The 19,746-nt window shown below is 40.2% G+C and overlaps 1 protein-coding gene across 8 annotated transcripts in view; it reads right to left on the bottom strand.

The window, feature by feature from the left end:
* The window catches only part of slmapa (sarcolemma associated protein a), an 82,680-nt gene that overhangs the window by 62,823 nt on the left and 111 nt on the right, over positions 1–19,746 (bottom strand). For 7 of the 8 annotated variants that reach the window (XM_086292973.1, XM_086292971.1, XM_086292974.1 and 4 more), the window contains exon 1: positions 18,244–19,746. This exon is cut by the window's right edge. In XM_086292973.1, coding sequence (XP_086149099.1) covers positions 18,244–18,441 — 198 coding nt within the window. In that variant the 5' untranslated portion in view covers positions 18,442–19,746. The remainder of the gene's footprint in view (positions 1–18,243) is intronic. The other variant, XM_086292972.1, reaches the window with a different exon arrangement.

Below are 19,746 nucleotides of genomic sequence, written 5' to 3'. Positions count from 1 at the left end.
TTTGGTATAAACTCAACTCGTCGTGTTTGGAGGAAGAAGAATACTGAGTTGCATCCCAAGAACACCATACCTACTGTGAAGCATGGGGGTGGAAACATCATGCTATGGGGCTGTTTTTCTGCCAAGGGGACAGGACGACTGATCCGTGTTAAGGACAGAATGAATGGGGCCATGTATCGTGAGATTTTGAGCCAAAACCTCCTTCCATCAGTGAGAACTTTGAAGATGAAACGAGGCTGGGTCTTCCAACATGACAATGATCCAAAACACACCGCCCGGGCAACAAAGGAGTGGCTCCGTAAGAAGCATTTAAAAGTCCTGGAGTGGCCTAGCCAGTCTCCAGACCTCAACCCCATAGAAAATCTGTGGCGGGAGTTGAAAGTCCGTGTTGCTCGGCGACAGCCCCAAAACATCACTGCTCTTGAGAAGATCTGCATGGAGGAATGGGCCAAAATACCAGCTACTGTGTGTGCAAACCTGGTAAAGACCTATAGTAAACGTTTGACCTCTGTTATTGCCAACAAAGGTTATGTTACAAAGTATTGAGTTGTATTTTTGTTATTGACCAAATACTTATTTTCCACCCTGATTTACGAATAAATTCTTTACAAATCCTATCATGTGGATTCATGGATTGTTTTTTCACATTCTGTCTCTCACAGTTGAAGTGTACCTCTGGTGCAAATTACTGACCTCTGTCATCATTTTAGGTGGGGGAACTTGCACAGTCGGTGGCTGACTAAATACTTTTTTGCCCCACTGTACATGTAGCTGACCAGCCAGCAATGCCTCTCTCTCTCTGTCACTTTTCCCCACCCATCTACCCTAATACTGCTAGCCCAAGTTCAGAGGAGGACTGCAGCTTTGAGATGAGTGATAGTGGTGCAGCAGTGCTTGCACTACAAAACCAGGCTCAGATAGAGGCTTGCTGCACCTTCCTTCATATGGAGGGAAAGGGGGCACGACTGTTGTTTACATTCAACAGTTTCCTATAGGCTGACTACTTCTTGTTGGTCCTGGTTTAGGATATTGAGAGATCTGTGCTTTAATTCAGACATCTGTAACAGCATTATTTAGATTATTTAGATTAAAGTGTACGTTTTTAAGGCACATACACAACTGTGCTACCGTGCAAATTAATTATGTTTGAGAAAGGCAAGGAAGTGCATACTCTGCATGTGAGTGTGTAGTCTGGGCTTTAACTGTCTATGAGCACAGAAGCCCCGCCTACAAATGAATGAATGAATGAATGAATGAATGAATGAAGTAACCATCGTTTTATTTATTTGTTTTAAACACACACATCTTTGTTCTCTACAAGTTCCACGTTGACAGTGATACGTTTTTTTGGCACTGATCTGAAGTCATAGTACTCTGACATTCTTGATATAGAGTCAGAGCCAAGATTTACTTAAACGCTTTTTAAACAGCACTATGTATCTGACATTGTAAGCTGTAATCTGAAACACCTGATTATATTTAAATATTTTTAAAAAGTCCTTGTTGAAAAAAAGTGTTTGATAATCTTAAATTATTGATAAGATATGAGTTATAGATTAGCTGGCAGGATACAAGTCTTAAAACTGATGTGATGCAATCAAATGGAGAGAAGATATGTCACCGTGTTTGTGTACTACAGCAGCATCAACGCCACACTGAGGTGTACCTCAGTAATACTAGTTGGCTAGACCCATGGCAGACCAGACAAGCATTCATTGGCGTCATCTGAATAATTGGTTATCAGTCACATTTGTAAGTCTACTTTAAAAAGACTTTAGGTCCAATCCTGAAACAAACCGTGGCTGAACTATGGAGCTCGTTTCACTTAACAACAACAACGACAACGACAACTTCTCGAGGTTATTGCAGCAAAGTTTTTATTGTAGCCTTTTCCAACAGTCTGATCCAGGATTTTTTATTTTTATTTTTTTTTTATAATTATCTCTTTTATTGGGACAGCTGTTGAACATAACAGTAGTTTGCCTTTTTACACTTTCTTTGCTGTCACATTTTAACTTATAATTGAAAAATAAAGAAGACAGAAAAAGAAGAGAAAAGAAAAGAAGAAGAAAGAAAGAAAAAACTAGGTTTAGGAGGCAGCAGGGCAGGTAGGTTTACGTAGTACTCAGGGTTGTAACATCATACACAAAATCACACCTCATATGCTTAACATAGTCTGTCCATTTAGACCATATTCCGTAGAAGGTATCCCTCTGAAGTTTAAGAGAAAATGACACTTTTTCCCCATGGTACAGATCTCTTGTACAGAATGTATCCAGTCTTCTATCGTTGGTGGTTCAGGCTTAAGCCATCTTCTCGTAAGAGGCTTTTTACTTGCGGCCAGAAGGATATACAGGAGTCTTCTGTCATTGGAATTCAGTTTATCCACTGGTGCATTGCACAAAAATATGGTCTCAAAAGTTGAAGGAAAAACAAATGAAAAAACATTTTGTAAATGATCATGGATTAGAGACCAATACTGGCGAATAACTTTACAGCGTTAGCGCCGTTAGCGCCGTCTCCCCCACATCTCCAACATTTATCACCAATTCCTCGATATCTTTGTTGAGCAGGGGTAATGAAAAATCTCATAATGCTTTTCCAGCAAAATTCACGCCAAACGTTAGACCCAGTGGTAGCCCACTGTATCTTGCATGCGTGAGCGCAACACTTCTCTGTAATTGTCAAATTACCCTCCTTTTCCCACTTCGCTTTAATATACAGAGTGCTGTCGTTTTTACACCGCCGGATGCTGTTATATAATTTAGAAATAATTTTACTTTGCACAGGATTTTTTATTAATACATTTATTAGTACTGTATGGAAAAAAAAATACAACAAAAATTGGCCAAGTAGCCAATTTGCTTCATCTGAGAATCAACCAGTGGAAATGCCATCGATGGCCCAAAAAGGCTGGCAGCTGGGCAGTCAATTCGATGCCACACTTCTTCTTTTTTTTCTTTTTTTTTAAACTTAAAAAAATGGTTCTGTTGAACCCTGTGAAGTTTTCTCTCTCTTATGTTCAAGATTTCTTAGCTCCAAGCCCAACTCCATCAACTCAGTTTCACTTGTGATGGCAGCGCACCCAAGTATGACTTCGACAGGAATTTAGCAGAGGACTATGAAGACTAAATTCATCTTTCGCCAATAAGAACCCCTGAACACAAACCTAGATCTGCCAATAGCTGTTCTTTGGATCTGCTCAGGACATAACTTGTTCAAACTCTAAAAAACTATTTTAAGTAACTTTCACATGATATTTGCCAACTTCCACATGAGCAAAGCCAGCCATTCAAGTTTTATACACATTTAGTACACAGATGGCAGTAGCATGTTCTGCCATCGCTTCTTTGGCGTTTAATGAGCGATTTGTACCCAAAGTCAAATACTTTTTTCTCCCTCAGCATGGAGCTGACATGTAAACCCAACATTCACAGGTTATAGAGCATGTTTCAAAGAAAGGCTGCAGATGGAGAGAGAGAGAAAGCAGGAGAGCCAGCTGACTGGAGACTGGACTCCTGCCACCATTTCCATAAGAGGCCGTTTGCTGCTGCTGCTGGCAAACAAAAAGAGTGTTTTATCGGCGTGCTCATTTCTGCAATAGTGTCTGCCTTACCTTCAAAGGTGAATCTTAGTGCACAAATGTTTTGCTATAGACTTCACTGTCTTTAACAGTTAACATTACCTCCTTAATTAAGTTACACATTTTTCCATACTGAATATAAATTTAAGACAATAAAGAAACAAAAAAAAGTGCCAGAGGCTTTCTAGTTTCCTCTCCTTAAAGTGTGAGGATTTGACTTTTTTCTTTTTGGGGCATTTTTTAGACTTTATTGGACTGGGACAGTACAGAGCAGACAGGAAACTAAGAAAAGAGCAAAGAGGAACAACATGTAGGAATCAAGCCCAGGATTCCTGCAGCCTTTTGTGATATGGATCTCCAGCTCAACCAAGTGAGCTATAGTGGCATCCCATTTTTGCTTATTTGTTTTTTGTTTGTTACACTTAGGAAACCTTTCCATTTTTGACCTAATATATTAAGATAGTATTCTTCAAAAAGAAGATCTCCTTCAAGGAAGCTGGTGGGAATCATTTGTAACTAGAGCTGGGCGATAGAACGATAACGATATGTATCGCGATATAACTTTTACTCGATAGAGAAATTAAGCTATCGCGATAGACCTCGCCGCTCTTGTCCTCTTAAAAAAAAAAAAAAAAGGTCAGCCAATCCAAATTAAGTAGCGCAGAGCCGAACCAATCACAGCCGCAGCGTCACGTCGCGTGACTTGTTACGTACAGAACAAGTGCCAAGCCGCACGTGTGTTTGTTTGGGAAGCAGCCAGCGGGTAATGGAGCCAGCGCGTAATGGAGGAAATGAGTGTGCCGACTAGAAAAATCAACCGAGCGTGACCGAAGAGAAAACAGATGATGGTTCCAATGCCGGAGAGATTGTCGAACGGAAGAGCCAAAGAAGTTCCGTAGTGTGAAGGTATTTCGGCTATTTCAAGTCTGACAAAAAACAGAGTAGCGTGCACTGTAAATTGTGCCGAAAGCAAGTCTGGAAATACAATAAACTGGTGCATGCGTCACACTGTGCGCCACGTTATTGTTTCGGTGAAATGAATTTCTACAATACTGTTACTGTTAATTCTACTCTCTGCAGTGTTTAAATGCTTACATATACACACAGTTACTGTCCGTCCACACATACGACTCTGTTCTGCTTCTATGCCCCAGCTTTGTTTACTTTTTCCCACCGAGGCTTCTAGACTTCTGATTGGCCAACATTTCTGCACGGTTAGGAATCTAGCGCTACCTGCTGCTTTGGCATGTTCATAGCAGCGTTTTCTTTCATTTCTCCCTTTATGTGTGGACGGGATTATTTTTAAAACGAAAACGGAAAATCTCCGTTTTCAAAAATACCCGTGTAGGTGTGGACGTAGCCTCAGTCTCTGACTGGAAGCGCTAATTCGTCATTCGGCTTTTGTCAGACTAAAGTAACTGTTAAAACTGTTTGAAAAGCTAAGCTATACAACAAGGAGAGATTGAGAATTTCCTTTTAGTTCTCAGTTTATTTGATATTGACAAAAGTTAGTCAGTTTTGTCTGTTCTTCTGTAAAACAAACTAAGATTTATTTTTAGAATTAATATTTTGTTTCTAAGTGGAATTGACAATTTAGTCTGTTTCGTTTGTTCTAGTTTGAAACTTAAACGCTTTAGCGGCTGCCTTTTGTGTAGTTTGCAATATTTGCCTTTATCTATCTGAAAAAGTCTCATGTTCCTTAAGTACATCTACCCTGTTGAACTTATTATGGGAAATAAATATTTAAATAAAAACAAGCTGCTGATTATTTCACATTTTACTTGTGAGCAACGGCACATTTAAATCTTACAAATATAGTTATTTGGCTTATATCGTGATAGATATCGTTATCGCCTGAAATGAAAAAAAACATATCGTGATATGAAAAAATCTCATATCGCCCAGCTCTATTTGTAACCATGCAGACTGTTTTATTTACATACAAGCCCATATAAAGAAGAAGGTATTAACTTTGTTATTACACCTTTGAGGTAGCAGTTGAGATAGTAGCAGAGGCAAATCCAAAAATGACCCCTGACAAGAAAGCTTAATTTCTCCTGTTCAAGAGACCAGGCTGGGAAAATCTCATTCATATTGTTTCTGTTATTTTTCATAGTTTGACATTATGGCATCTGCTGTGATGCTTGCATCTCTGATGAAGTCTCACAAGTGTCAGTTTTGTTTTTATAACTAGATGGTTTACACTGAGTTTGTAACTGCAGACAAATAATCAAATAATTTGGAATACAATATTTTTAATTTACAAGGTTGAGATGGCTCTTTTGACAGTACATATCCAAGATAAATTATCATAATTGTAATATTTCTGACACAGTCAAAATTGAGTTGAATCAAGTACAATCAGGGACCTTGTGAATCAGAACTGAATAAGTTGTAGAAATCAGTGACAATACCCAGCCCTAGTGGTCACTGTAAAATGGTAAATGGCCTGTATTTATATAGCGCTTTACTAGTCCCTAAGGACCCCAAAGCGCTTTACATATCCAGTCATCCACCCATTCACGCACACATTCATACACTGGTGATGGCAAGCTACATTGTAGCCACAGCCACCCTGGGGCGCACTGACAGAGGTGAGGCTGCCGGACACTGGCGCCACCGGGCCCTCTGACCACCACCAGTAGGCAACGGGTGAAGTGTCTTGCCCAAGGACACAACGACCGAGACTGTCCAAGCCGGGGCTCGAACCGGCAACCTTCCGATTACAAGGCGACCTCCCAACTCTTGAGCCACGACCGCCCCGCCACTGTAGGACTGCTTGGAAAGAAACACAAGGGTACAGGCTGTATTTAAAAAAGGAGAATTTATTTTTTTCTTAAAAAAGAAAAAAAACAAATTAAAAATACACACAGCCACAGTGGCACTCTTTCTAACTCAACATTTTGATTCATCAAAATCAAAAGAGTCATACAGTAGTGGCAGAGTAGAGTCAACCATACTCTGTTGCTAACAAAATGCCGTTATTAAACTGCATCCATAAACCATACAGGTGCTAAGTAACACACTAATAAAAAATCTAGAATTTAACTCATCAAAACTGGAACATAAACTTCTTGGATCGTCATTATCAAACAACAACCCATATTGTTTGCCAGACGATGTGATTTAAAATATTTCTGAAGACACAGATATGGTGGACAGGTCCAATTCAGTACCTTAAGTTAGCAGAACAGGTAGCTTATGGCTGTCCATGTATTTATACCTCATAATCAGACAGTGACTCCCCTAAATTCAAATCTCAAAAGAATACAAATAGGTGAGTAACTTTCTATGCCAGAAGAAAATCCTGACAATAGTCTTACCTAAAAGTTGCTAACATATAAACCAAACCAGGTTGACTTCTAACAAGCTCATGAGGATTAACTGTTAACAGCATCATCATTCCTATTTGAGGAAGTACTAAAAAGCTGAAGATGGGTTGCATCATCTCTGACCAATCAACTGGTTCACCTGTTAACTTGAGTGAACAAGACGTTTACTCATTCAGCTCTTCCACAATAATCTTCCCACAAAGCTGGTTCCTGTTCAGCTGGAGTTTGTATGTTGATCTTGGTACACTGGGTTCCTGGTATAACCCTCACTGACTTAGCACACAAAAAGACATGAATAGAGTTGGTGTAGAATAGGATAATGTAACACACATACAAATAGTAAATGGGCTTTAACACCCCTACAGTCTAAAAATAAAAAGCTCCCAACAGCTTGCATCGTGTCTAAACAAGTTATGAAGACTGCCTCTAGCCTAACATGTTTAAATACTAATTAAAATGTACTAAAATCTGCAGCAACATGTCAGGATCAGTCAAAATTCAGACAGAGAAGAGATAGAATGACATACAGGACATCAGAATATCTGCTGTTCCCATTGACAGTGGTGATATCAGAGCCCCAACACTTAAAGATACATTTTGGAATTTATCCATCTCAATAGACTATCCCAGCTTTTTACCAGCAGCTGTTTAAAGAGCCAAGGCAAAGGAGATGTTAAAGATGAAACCAAACTTCATCTGCCATGTTTTTCTCCCAGTGAGGGAAAAAAAATATTCACATTTACTGTAACCTGGTTCAAATTCAGTCATCACTTAAAGCCAATAAAGAAAATCTCATTGGTCATTTAAATATGTCGCTGATTCAGGATGTCAGCTCATACAATTTGTTTAGTTATTTTATTTTACTTTGCTTATGCTATTTGTATATGTACAGCACTTTGTGAACCCTGGTTTTATGTTAAAGTGCTTTATAAATAAAGCTGGTATGGTATGGTATGGTATGGTATGGTATGGTATGGTATGCATTAAGGAACAGGAAAAATACATTTCACCTAAAGGCTACTGGATGTTTTGGGTTATTGAAAAGCTGTTTTTAAAAAGGATGTAAATAAGACATCTGTCCTAGTTTCATAACGGTCAGAAACTGCACTTCTAAAGATCCATTGTGGTATCCTGCTCCAATATCTGGAAGCAGCACTCTATCACTAAACACATGAACGATGCCAAAGCTGAGGCTGCCAGGCTGCTCTTCTTGCCAAAAGAGTCTTATTCCTCCACACACGTGCTCAGATATTAAGTGTACTACAGATCTGAATCCACTCTGTATAGCAACGTTCTTGTGCCTTGTTGGCATTCATGCTGAGGTTATTACCATGCCGTGGATTATTGACACCAGACAACAACTCTGCTCTGCTGTCAGCACTGCTTTCCACCAGCTGCCTGGATGACTGACCAGCTCTTTGGCTGCCTTTAATCATGATCTAACTACCAATGATGCTGTGTTAAAATCCACATTGGCTACCTTCCTCATCATTGACTTTAGTTTTATGAAAATTTTGTTTTATGAAAATGGTAAAAAAGTATTTAACATGATTCATATACAGAGCATTCTCATTCCCAACGCGTGACATACCGACGTAGGGCTCTGTGATATGACCAAAATCTCATATCCTGATATCGTCCGATAACGATATAAATCACAAAAATGTAACATTTTCTGTCAATTCTGTGAATCTCGGGCAACTCGACTTGCGTGACGTTTTTCCAGCTGGGCGTCCTTTACCTGGAGTCGAGTGTTTTAACCGATGCATGAAACTATACATTTTTAGACATAAGTTGTAACAGCTACCATTTTCTTTCAAAAGTTTGAGTCAAAGGTTTATTTATTTAGCACCTGACGGCTCTTTTTTGCTTCTCATCTGTAAACTCTCTGCATACTCTTTCACGTGATTCAGCGAGGTCTATCGCGATAGCTTAATTTCTCTATCGAGTAAAAGTTATATCGCGATACATATCGTTATCGTTCTATCGCCCAGCTCTATGTTCAGTATAAATAAAAATAGAATGATTTACTTTTTTTTTTTAAAACCTACAACAAGCAGATGTTGACAGAAAAAAGAAAAGAAAGAAAACAAGAAGAGTTGGCTTGTGCAGTCATGTCTATGTCCTGCAGGATGCTAAGTCTGGTCTGATCTGGTCTACTGGCACGTGTTAGGGTTCTCAGCATACAAACACACTGGATGAATGAATGACTGGTGGGATAACTAGTGAGTAATACAGCTGTATTAGAGGGATCACCTCACTAAGTCTAAATCGGATTTAATCTGACAAGTATCTGCCTGCGAGTCCATCCGACTGACAAACTGGTCAGTGGCTACAGACACTGACCTGTAAAAAGAGTTAGGAAAATGGACAAATATATTGGCTCTCTTCACTATTATGACCAACTCTTCATGTGGTGGTGTCGGTGGTAATGGGTGAGGTTAGGCTTTTACTTTTACCAATATATCAGCAATTGTCTGGCGGAAAATTTTAAACACACTGCCCAACCCAACTGGGAAAACTGTTCCTATGATTCATGTCAGTGAGGTGGGACGTAAACCTGATATAATCTGACGTAAAGCTTCCTTTATTTATATTATATTATATAAAGTCCACCCTATTTTTTTGACTACCATCTACTTAAAAAGGCTGGGTAGGTTTGAAATATTATGACAGTCATACAGTCCTGCCAATGGGGAAAATGGAAAATAATTTTATTTTTCATTTATTAAAGCTAAAATTACATTTATGGTTTTCAAACTGGCAAAAATTGGTTCAGACAAAACTGTGCAAGAACCAAGTCTGCTTATGTATATATTCACTCCTTTAACATCCATCCATGAAACAAGGAAAACTGTTAATATTCAATTATATATAAATCAGATTTTTAATATTCAGTCACAGCTCTTTACACCGCCCTATAAGCAGCCATTCTGATCCAAGACAAGTCTGCTAAGAACCATTTCTAATTAGGTAGGACATGTGGTTCTCTGGGGCCACTTTGAAGGAAAATTATTTACATTTGTCGTTTCTAGATTAACTTATAACATTATAATAACCCTATTCATTCATTTATAACATTTTGGTGCACTACCCACATTTTTTATGACATGTAAACAAAGATCAGGTGTAAGAGTAGTGAGTAATGACAAACAGCGGGAAATTTAATGGGATATGTGCACAGACAGAGTGTTATCAATTAGTCACATTTATCAGGAATTTTTAAAGCGCTTTGAGGAAAGTAGAAAACATGACTGACTGACATATCCTCTTGCTACAAATCAATCTGTCTGACTGTCTGGAGCTCTTGAAGCCATACCGTTCCTAAACTGAAGTCCCAGGACCTCCAGGGTTAAGAGAGAAGCAGCTGGGTCGACTCTGACCTTCCCATGATGGCTACTACCTAAATAAACACTTCATTATTTTCTCTCAGAGCCCTTCAGATATTCATCTCACCAGCTGCGTTCATGTCAATTAGCTCATCCTTCCTCTGCAGTAGTTAGCGGCACCAGGAGTCCACGGCATAGCGTGCAAGCATAGAGTTAGTCTCTCAGTCTGACTGAGACACTATAACCTGACCAAATGTAAAAGGTCAGTGCTCCCTGTCTGCTTGAAGTCTAGGGTGTCAGACGAATCAACTAAGTAGAAAAACCAGCAAACACTCACAAACATTAGTAAACTGACCACAGTCAGGTAGATGACGTTAAACATTGGCCATAAAAATACTGCATGTGTACTTGAGAGCTTTGGTGATTGTGGCTAGCAGAGCTAAAATCAGCAACCCTCATTTCTTGCAGGCTAGATCCATATACATGTGCAGAATATGGTTAGACATGTTTATGTCAGTTTATTCTGACATAGTGGGCAATCATTGCCTCTTTTTGTTACATATGAAATATGTCCCTCACACTCACAGATCTCAGACAGAAAGTGATAAAGGCATTGCCGTCCTGACTACTATGGGAGATGTTGAAACATCTTTGAGTCAATAGGCAACTGCTATTATAGATTTAAAAAAAAAAAATTGTTTAACAGGTGCAAATCCACACTAATAATGTTCAGGACTATGTCTGACCTGGTGTGCTCTTTCTGCCAGACTATGAGCTTCTCACAGTCAAGTTTCAGAGACGTTAGAGGTAATTAAACATGGGCTGCAAGTTCAAAGTGTATAAATACACATGAAGTGATTAGAAACCACCTCAGAAAGAACTTCTTCTTCTAGCTGCCCCTCTGTTGGTCTTCCTTGGTCTCTTGTGTTCTGGGGGCCTCTGGATGTCTGGAGTTTTGATCTCCTCCACACCTGCTTCATGCCCTGGAGGACGGGGCTGTGCCCCCCCACACCCTCTAGCAGATTATTACATGAAGGAACCTTTTAAAAAACAAAAAACAAGCGTGTCCATGCTCACAGGTGTACACACGGGTGATCACACCCACAAACTACACCCTTTTTGGCTCCTACCTCAAAGCACACTGTGTTCTGTTGATCTTATGTGCTGCACAATAATGTTTAACATTTAGTATTTACTGTCATATTCCCATATATCATTGTGATGTTGTTTATTCTATTACTCTTGTTCTCTTCTGCTTGTTTTCTTTTTTCTTTCTCAGCAGGTGATCCAGGTGATTGATATATGCATTTTTTTTTCTCTGCCCGTTCTGTTGGTTTTTGTCTTTTGCCCTTCTCCCCCGTCCCTCTTCTCAGCTGTTTCTCTTTCCCTCTTTCTTTCTCCCCTTCTTTCCCCCAATCAAGTCTGTCCCGTATTCAGTAAGTGAAAATAAAATAAACAATAAAAGGTGAATCAAATGGACCATTACGGCAAGGCTGGGATGGTCAGTTTGGTAAAGTAAATCCGTTGGGCATCTTTCTTTGCCTTTAGACAACAATTCTGATGCCAAACGGGACAGGCCAAAAAAAAAAGGAAAAAGAAAAAAAAGAAAGAGCTTCTTCAAGCAGTTAAGATTACCTTCATTAATGTGAAGAAACAGCCCAAAGACAAGTCTGAGGTGAGGTGGGAAAGAATAGAATATGGAAATGATCGTGGCTCAAGAGTTGGGAGTTCGCCTTGTAATCGGAAGGTTGCCGGTTCGAGCCCCGGCTTGGACAGTCTCGGTTGTTGTATCCTTGGGCAAGACACTTCACCCGTTGCCTACTGGTGGTGGTCAGAGGGCCCGGTGGCGCCAGTGTCCGGCAGCCTCGCATCTGTCAGTGCGCCCCAGGGTGGCTGTGGCTACAATGTAGCTTGCCATCACCAGTGTGTGAATGTGTGCGTGAATGGGTGGATGACTGGATGTGTGAAGCGCTTTGGGGTCCTTAGGGACTAGTAAAGCGCTGTACAAATACAGGCCATTTACCATATGGAAAAAAGAGAAAAGAAAAGCAATAAAACACAAACAAAGAGAGCAGAATTGACAGAAATGTTATAGCTGAAAGAGAACAAAACAAAAAACCTGAGGTAAGAACAATATAACAACCAGTAGTTAAGGTCACTAGTAGTTCCAGTTTTGAAGTGCATAAATACCCCCATCTCTCTCAGGAGTCACTGCACCTAGTGCTCCGATTACCACTGGGACCACTGTTACCTTCATCCTCCACATCTTCTCGAGCTCTTCTCTGAGCCTTTGGTACTTCTCCAGCTTCTCGTGTTCCATCTTCCTGATGTTGCTGTCATACAGAACCGCTATATCTATCACTATGGCCGTTTGTCTACCACCACTATGTCCGGTTAGTTTGCCACCACCATTTTGTCTGTCTGCATCTGGAAGTCCCACAGGATCTCAGCTCAGTCATTCTCCACCACCCTTGGGGGCATCTCCCGTTTTGACCTTGGAACTTCCAGGTTATACTCGGCACAGATGTTCCTATACACCATAGGTGTCAAACTCTGGCCCGCGGGCCAAATTTGGCCCGCAGCCTAATTACATTTGGCCCGCGAAGCCATACCAAATTACTATTAGAGCTGGCCTACTGGTATTATACAGCTAATATATATATATTGTTTAGTATTAAGCTATGCTTGTTCCAAATTCAGTTTTCCAGCTAAACCTGTTTGAGTCCATAAGAAAAGATTCATTTTTATATCTGGAGGAAGTTTTTTTTTAAATAAATATTAATGTTAGCCCGCGACTTTGTTCCAGTTTTGAATTTTGGCCCACTGTGTATTTGAGTTTGACACCCCTGCTATACACTATGCCGCCCACTTTGTTATGGCGTTCCATGTATGCCTTGCCTGCTAGCATCTTGCACCCTGCTGTTATGTGCTGGATTGTCTCAGGGGCATCTTTACACAGCCTGCACCTGGGGTCTTGCCTGGTGTGATAGACCCCAGCCTCTATGGATCTTGTGCTCAGAGCTTGTTCCTGTGCTGCCATGATTAGTGTCTCTGTGCTGTCTTTCAGTCCAGCTTTGTCCAGCCACTGGTAGGATTTCTGGATATCAGCCACCTCCTCTATCTGCCGGTGGTACATACTGTGCAGGGGCCTGTCCTTCCATGATGGTTCCTCGCCATCCTTCTCTTTCTTGGGTTTCTGCTGCCTGAGGTATTCACTGAGCACGCTGTCAGTTGGGGCCATCTTCATGATGTATTCGTGGATGTTCGTCGTCTCATCCTGGACTGTGGTGCTGACACTCACCAGTCCCCGGCCTCCTTCCATCCGCTTAGCGTACAGCCTCAGGGTGCTGGACTTGGGGTGAAACAAGGAGCTTCCTTGTCTTGATGTCAGTGGCTTCTATCTCCTCCTTTGGCCAACTTATTATACCAGCTGGGTACCTGATCACGGGCAGGGTGTAGGTGTTGATAGCCTGTGTACACACGTATACACACGTATATACATATACATGTATACACACGTATATACATATACATGTATACACACGTATATACATATACATGTATACACACGTATATACATATACATGTATACACACGTATATATGGCTGGGAGATATATATATGTATAGTGAATAACCAAACAGCAATCACTCCTCAAACCCTTTCACATTAGACTGATTTTTACAAGAACTAAAACTGCAGAGTCATGTGACACACAAACATTGTTTCTGCAAGAGGAAACTACGGTTATGAGGTACAGGTTAGGCAAGCCACTTTTAGAGTGAGTGAGTGAGTGAGTGAGTGAGTGAGTGAGTGTGTGTGTGTGTAGCATTATCCTAATACATATTTCTGCTGCCTTAGTCCCATGCAATCTATGCGAGTTAATTGCAAAACAGGTAATAATACTAGAACGCAAGGTAGTGGTCATTCGACTTCATATACTACTGGGAAGCTTAATCTATAGTAATACTGTTTTTTTGGAGATATGAACTTTTATATTTATAATCCAAATATGCGAGAATAATTAGTATCTACAGATATATATTTTTTTATATCAGTGGATGGAAGCAGAAAAAAACATCACTTTCCTTCACATTGAAACTCTCCATGCAGGCAATTTAATGAAGGATTTATTGGTCTTTTGATGTGAAAATACTGACTGTAAGGGAAAAAAACTCTTATTAGCGTGCGTGCATGTATACCTGTTTGCTTCACAAGTAAAACCAGTGTGAAGCACTGTGAAAAGTTAAAAATAAAGAACCTAATGAAAAACTGCGAAACATTACCTGACACGGACATGCTTGTGTGTGGACACATGCCCTTTGCCCCGACACCGCCACAAACAAAACCTCATTCTACAGGAAAAGAATTATCTAGGTCCTACATTTATTACATTAAAATTCAACTGACTGTATTAATCACACATATAGAGAGCAAATACAACCTTTTCATGAGCCATAAGAAAAAAAACTTCCCTGGTAATAATAAAAACTCAAGTGATAAACCAATAATCTCAAATCATTACTCCCCTGTTTCAATACATTCAGCAGCATGTGTGCATGGTAAGATCCTACAGATCAGTGTGAGTCTGCATGTGCGTTTATTCCTGAACAGAGGAAAGGATGACGCTGCCAGTGTCGTTATAAATAGCCTGTGCTGCCTTTACACACACACACACACACAGACATACAGAGGGTATTTCAAAGTCCCTGCATACCACAGTGCTGGGTAATCCCGTGGCTGTCTCAGCCTGTTTAACCTGTTCAGCAGAGAAACTACAGATGCAACAACGCACAGATTTTATATGCCCAATTTACATTCAGACCTGTGCCTTTTAACAAAACAACAGTTTGGCTCCCCTGAAAGGGATTAAGTCTAATCGTAGACTGGAATGTGGGCTGCATTCAATGAATATCTGCTTTGAATTTTGGTTAGCCCTGGACTAAGTTTAGCCCCTGGTCTGAAAAATGAGTCCTACAACTATTTTTATCTCATTCTCTGCATTTAACAGATTCTTGGCTTTACTGTCCACTTTCTAATGACAGAAATTACTTAAATAATTCAGAAGAAAGACACATTATTTATTTAAATAAATAAATAAATACATCCCATTTATAAGAAAACCTGGCAGATACACTAAATTTTCATTTTATCTTTTTGGTTTAGAACCAAGAGCACTCTTAATGGCTAAGAGTGCAACAATTTAGATTTTCAGTCCATGTATTGCCTGATCAAACTTAAAATAAGTGAGAATAAATTATCACTTCCACATGAGTATTATGGTATGAAATGATGGTCCCACACTATGAGATGGGAGAAGTTTGTATTGTGATTTCAACCTCTGTTTCAGTTATTGGCAGTTATACATGTCCAGGTCCAAAGTCTCCTTCAGTTCCCAAAAATCGAACACGGGGACCATACTGACAGTTAAACAGTCCAAACTCTTTCAGCTCCAATAAAATGATTAGTGTGGCTGTTACAATAAACTTTAACACCAAGTCATCCATGAAAGAGAGAATTCACAAAGTTTAGCCGAGTTAGGAATCCACTGGAAGTTAGTCAGAAGTATTTATTTAAAAAAACAGAACGAAAGAAAAAAAATAAAATGTACAGCTGTTTTATAAGTGCAGATATAAATGAAAACTAACATCTAAATAGCAGCAACATTTGGAGGGCTCCTAAGTTGGGCCAGTTGACATTTAATAATGTACTGCCTGGCTACAGATTTAGTAAATCGTTCTTGGTGAAAATCTTGCTTTTTAGGGTCCCTGATGGGCAGAGATAAATGCCATCATTTGATAGAAAGACAAGTCTGAGTTGATGCATCCATAATGCCAGGTTAGTCATTAATATGTTGCTGCAAAATTTGGATTTGTAACTACAAAAAGGTCCCAACTCAGTAGAGATGCACCGATCAACTCCCCAATCAGGAACTTGGCCAGCGTTTTCTGCCCTGACTGAGAAAAGGCTAGTTCATGTATGCACAACACATGCACACAGCAATGCAGACAAATCATCATATGCACATGCACAACCACACACTATGTCAAAACCATCTAACCTCCTCACTGCAAGTGAAGACACAGTTCGCCAAAGTAAAACACAAGAGTGAAAAAGCTCATAACAACAATCCCACTGAGACAAAGAACCTAACAAAGGAAAAGTGGTTAAAGCTACAACTATCCAGATCTTAGAGCCAGACACAAGCCAGCAGCCTCAGCGTGAGCAAAAGATCAAAGCAATTACGAGACAAATTACGGAGATGAGTGGGAAAAGAGAGAAGGGTCAATGCCCTGTTATCTGGTGAAGTTATAAAAATACTAGGAAATGATGCAAGTACCTGACATTTGGTTTGTTATATAAATCTGTTGAACTTGACATTGTTTGCCTACATAAAATATGACAGGTAAAGGTAGGTATACAGCACCTCATTTTCATTCAATTATTTGTAACTCTTTCCAGTGACGGCAAACTTTATTTTCAATTTTCCAATGAGAGAAGATCTTGTAATGTACTGCAGTTTGGGGGAAAATTCTTAAATTTAACAATTTATTTTATTATGAAAGTAAAACGTTGCATTGAAGCAGAGTGGGTATATGCTATCAGTTAAAATTGAAGAAAATTCCAACTGGTGCATCTTTAAATCCTGATCCTTTTCAATTATGTAATTTTAGATAGCAGGTTAAGTCAACTACTTTAAATTTAAAAACATATGTGTGAAGATTTTCTCCAAAGTCGTTCAGTCACATCAGTCCACAGAACAAAGAGTTATCAATTAAGTGGTTTTAAAGCCGTATTTAATTTGCTGAAAACTTCCTTTTTTAAAAATTAAAAGCTGGGCAATATCAGCAAAATGCACACATTTGTTAAGTAAGCTACCCTACCTCAACTACACACTCACTAATCCTGCTTAGTGCCCCAATCGCTTAAAAGTTTATTATGAACCAGAAAAAGCCCCGACTAGTCACAGCATCAGCTGTTCTTATGGAGGTTCCTAACAGAAGTGACGAGGAAGCAATAAGAAGAGCTGGTTGAACTCTCTAAACTGTGGGCAGAAATACATTTTCCCAAGGGCTCACGTGAGAAAAAGAAGAGAAAACTGAGCATATCTGAGTTCAGTTTATTGGTGTGGCCCTCCACAAGGGTCAGTTTCTCATGTGGCCACCTTGGAAAAAATCAATTTCCCACCCCTGCTCTAAACACTAAAAACATGTGCTACAGCACTTCCTTTATAACTAAAGAGACAATGCCTCCCCACAATTCATAGTGACACAAACTAATCCATCAGCATAACTGACACAGATAGTGACACAGATTATTGTCACAGATTATACTGTTGTTAACATTGCTTTTTCATTTCATCCCACAACCTGCTCATATATTTCAAACTTTGAACAGCAGCCTGTTAAATCCACAGCAACACTATCATTATTAGTATTAATAATGATAGCTGTATTAAAATCTGCTACCTGGATTCATGAAGGTAAAAATGATTTATAAATATTCAAGTCAGAATTATAAGGCATATTAAATTATCCCAAGTTGATGTAAGGGTTACCATGATTCAGTTTGGAATAAGTTGGATCTCCTGCAACATTTTAAGCTCTTAGGTAATAACCTTATTTACACAGTAAAAGAAAGGTTGTGAGCTAATTGGGCTCATTCATGGAAAATATAAGTAAACAAGATGAGCAGCTAACATTGCAAAATTCCTCTTTATAGGGCTTTTATTCCTGTCTATTTAAAGATGCAAACCAATGAGGTGATATTTCTCACTGGTGGTTCTCTTTATTTGGCCAACCCATAAGAAGACATGGAGTAAATTTAAGTTAGTCCAGACGCTTTTCTTTGCAAGCTCCTTTGACTACGATGACCTGGATGACTGAGAACCTTCACAGACACATGGAGTAAAGTAACTATCTACTGTAGTTTCAGGCCCACATAAAAACCAAAGTAAAGCAATTTAAGTAAAGTAATTTTCAGTGCTGTTGCCGCTTACCTTGCCAGTCTTGTGGTCAAACCACACCAGAGCGTGATTCCTGGACAGCACCTTGCAGTCGAAGGTGGCGTTGTTCTGGGCTGGCCGGCACCGAGCCACCGACCTGCCGATCTTGACGGGCTCATCCAGGTACACATGCCGCTCCTGGAATGGGTGCGAGTTGGGTCGGCAGGCGAATATTGCCAGCGCTGAAGGCATTGATTTTGGCTTGAGAGTATTACTCCAACCAGTGACGAGGGGCAAGTTTTCTTGATCCAGAGTGGCAGGTTTTTCTGGTGGAGTCCCTCCTCCAAAAAAAAATAGGAATAATCTACGATATCTGCGGCCTATCTGTAGGCTGAAATGTTAGTCCTCTAATCTTCTAGGCACTAACTAGTAAACATGGTCCTCTCTTGTGTGTGAGAAATAAAAAACAAACCAACAGGTATAAAAAAAGACAGGACATTCCCCTCACTGACTGCCCACCGAAGCTACATAACGACGCTTATATGTGACAGCAGGCACTATGTACAGACCAAGCTGCCATGTGTCAAGACATACATGAGTGAGTATAGCACTGACAGCCCCTCACGTCCATCAAACTCCTTCTGTGCTGACTAAACTGTCTGTTTAACGTATATCAAGAGCAGTAGGTCCAATTATTGCGCGCTTCTGAGCTGTGTTGTCTTCTCTTGCAGCAAGCTAACAGCAGGCACACACCCCAGCGTTCATCACCCTATACACACATACACACAACACACACGCGTCTGTCATTTACTAAAGTGTCATCTATAAGTGTAGTTGACATGTATGGGTCTTCATAATCTGAGTGACCTTGTTGCCCTGATGCAGGGAACCTTAGCTACCTTCCTATCTCCCTACCTTCACCACTCCCTCCACCAGAGAACACCTAGCGAGCCCGAACGCCAAAACACCCCTGAGTTATAAAACTAAAGCAGCTCAATGCCCACTCTTCGTCTGAATTAGTCAGCGGAGACGTTTCAAAACCATCCACCGGGATGAACAGGGGAGGATTATCTGGTCGTCTTGTGCAACTAAAATGCTAATTGGCTAACTCGCTGGTGGACAGGCGAAGCGCTAACTCTCTTTTGGCGTTGTACTAGAAAGCTAGGTTAAGCTAGGCTAGGCTAATGAGTACTGACAAAGTTATCTTCCAGGTCCACAAATTTTTTCTCCCCATCTTTTTCAACCAGTCCGCTTACCGAATGGATACGGTATACCATCCCTGTCACCTGGAGTAAATAAAAGCAACACGCTAGCGCTTCTTTTTGCTAATATAGAGCTCTGCAGGCGAGCGTTAGCATTGAAGGGAGCTACCTAGCAGCTAGCCGGCTAACTGACAGTCAAAGCAGAAACCGACGCGGAAAAATCCGGGGAGTTTCTTGACTGCGGGTCCTCACGCATCACACACCAGTCCGATTATTTTCTGGGGAAAGCCCCAGTAAGAAACACAAGTTATGCCGCTGTCGTCTGTTGCAGTGTACCTCGTGGTTGCCGCTATAA

The sequence above is a fragment of the Aulonocara sp. 'chitande type north' Nkhata Bay genome, linkage group LG5 (assembly GCF_057382095.1).
Source record: "Aulonocara sp. 'chitande type north' Nkhata Bay isolate Kocher_YH1m ecotype deep benthic linkage group LG5, A_spYH_male_GT1.1, whole genome shotgun sequence".
Taxonomy (NCBI): domain Eukaryota; kingdom Metazoa; phylum Chordata; class Actinopteri; order Cichliformes; family Cichlidae; genus Aulonocara; species Aulonocara sp. 'chitande type north' Nkhata Bay.
Note: the sequence above shows the minus strand (reverse complement) of the source record. Positions and strands in the feature narration are given on the sequence as shown.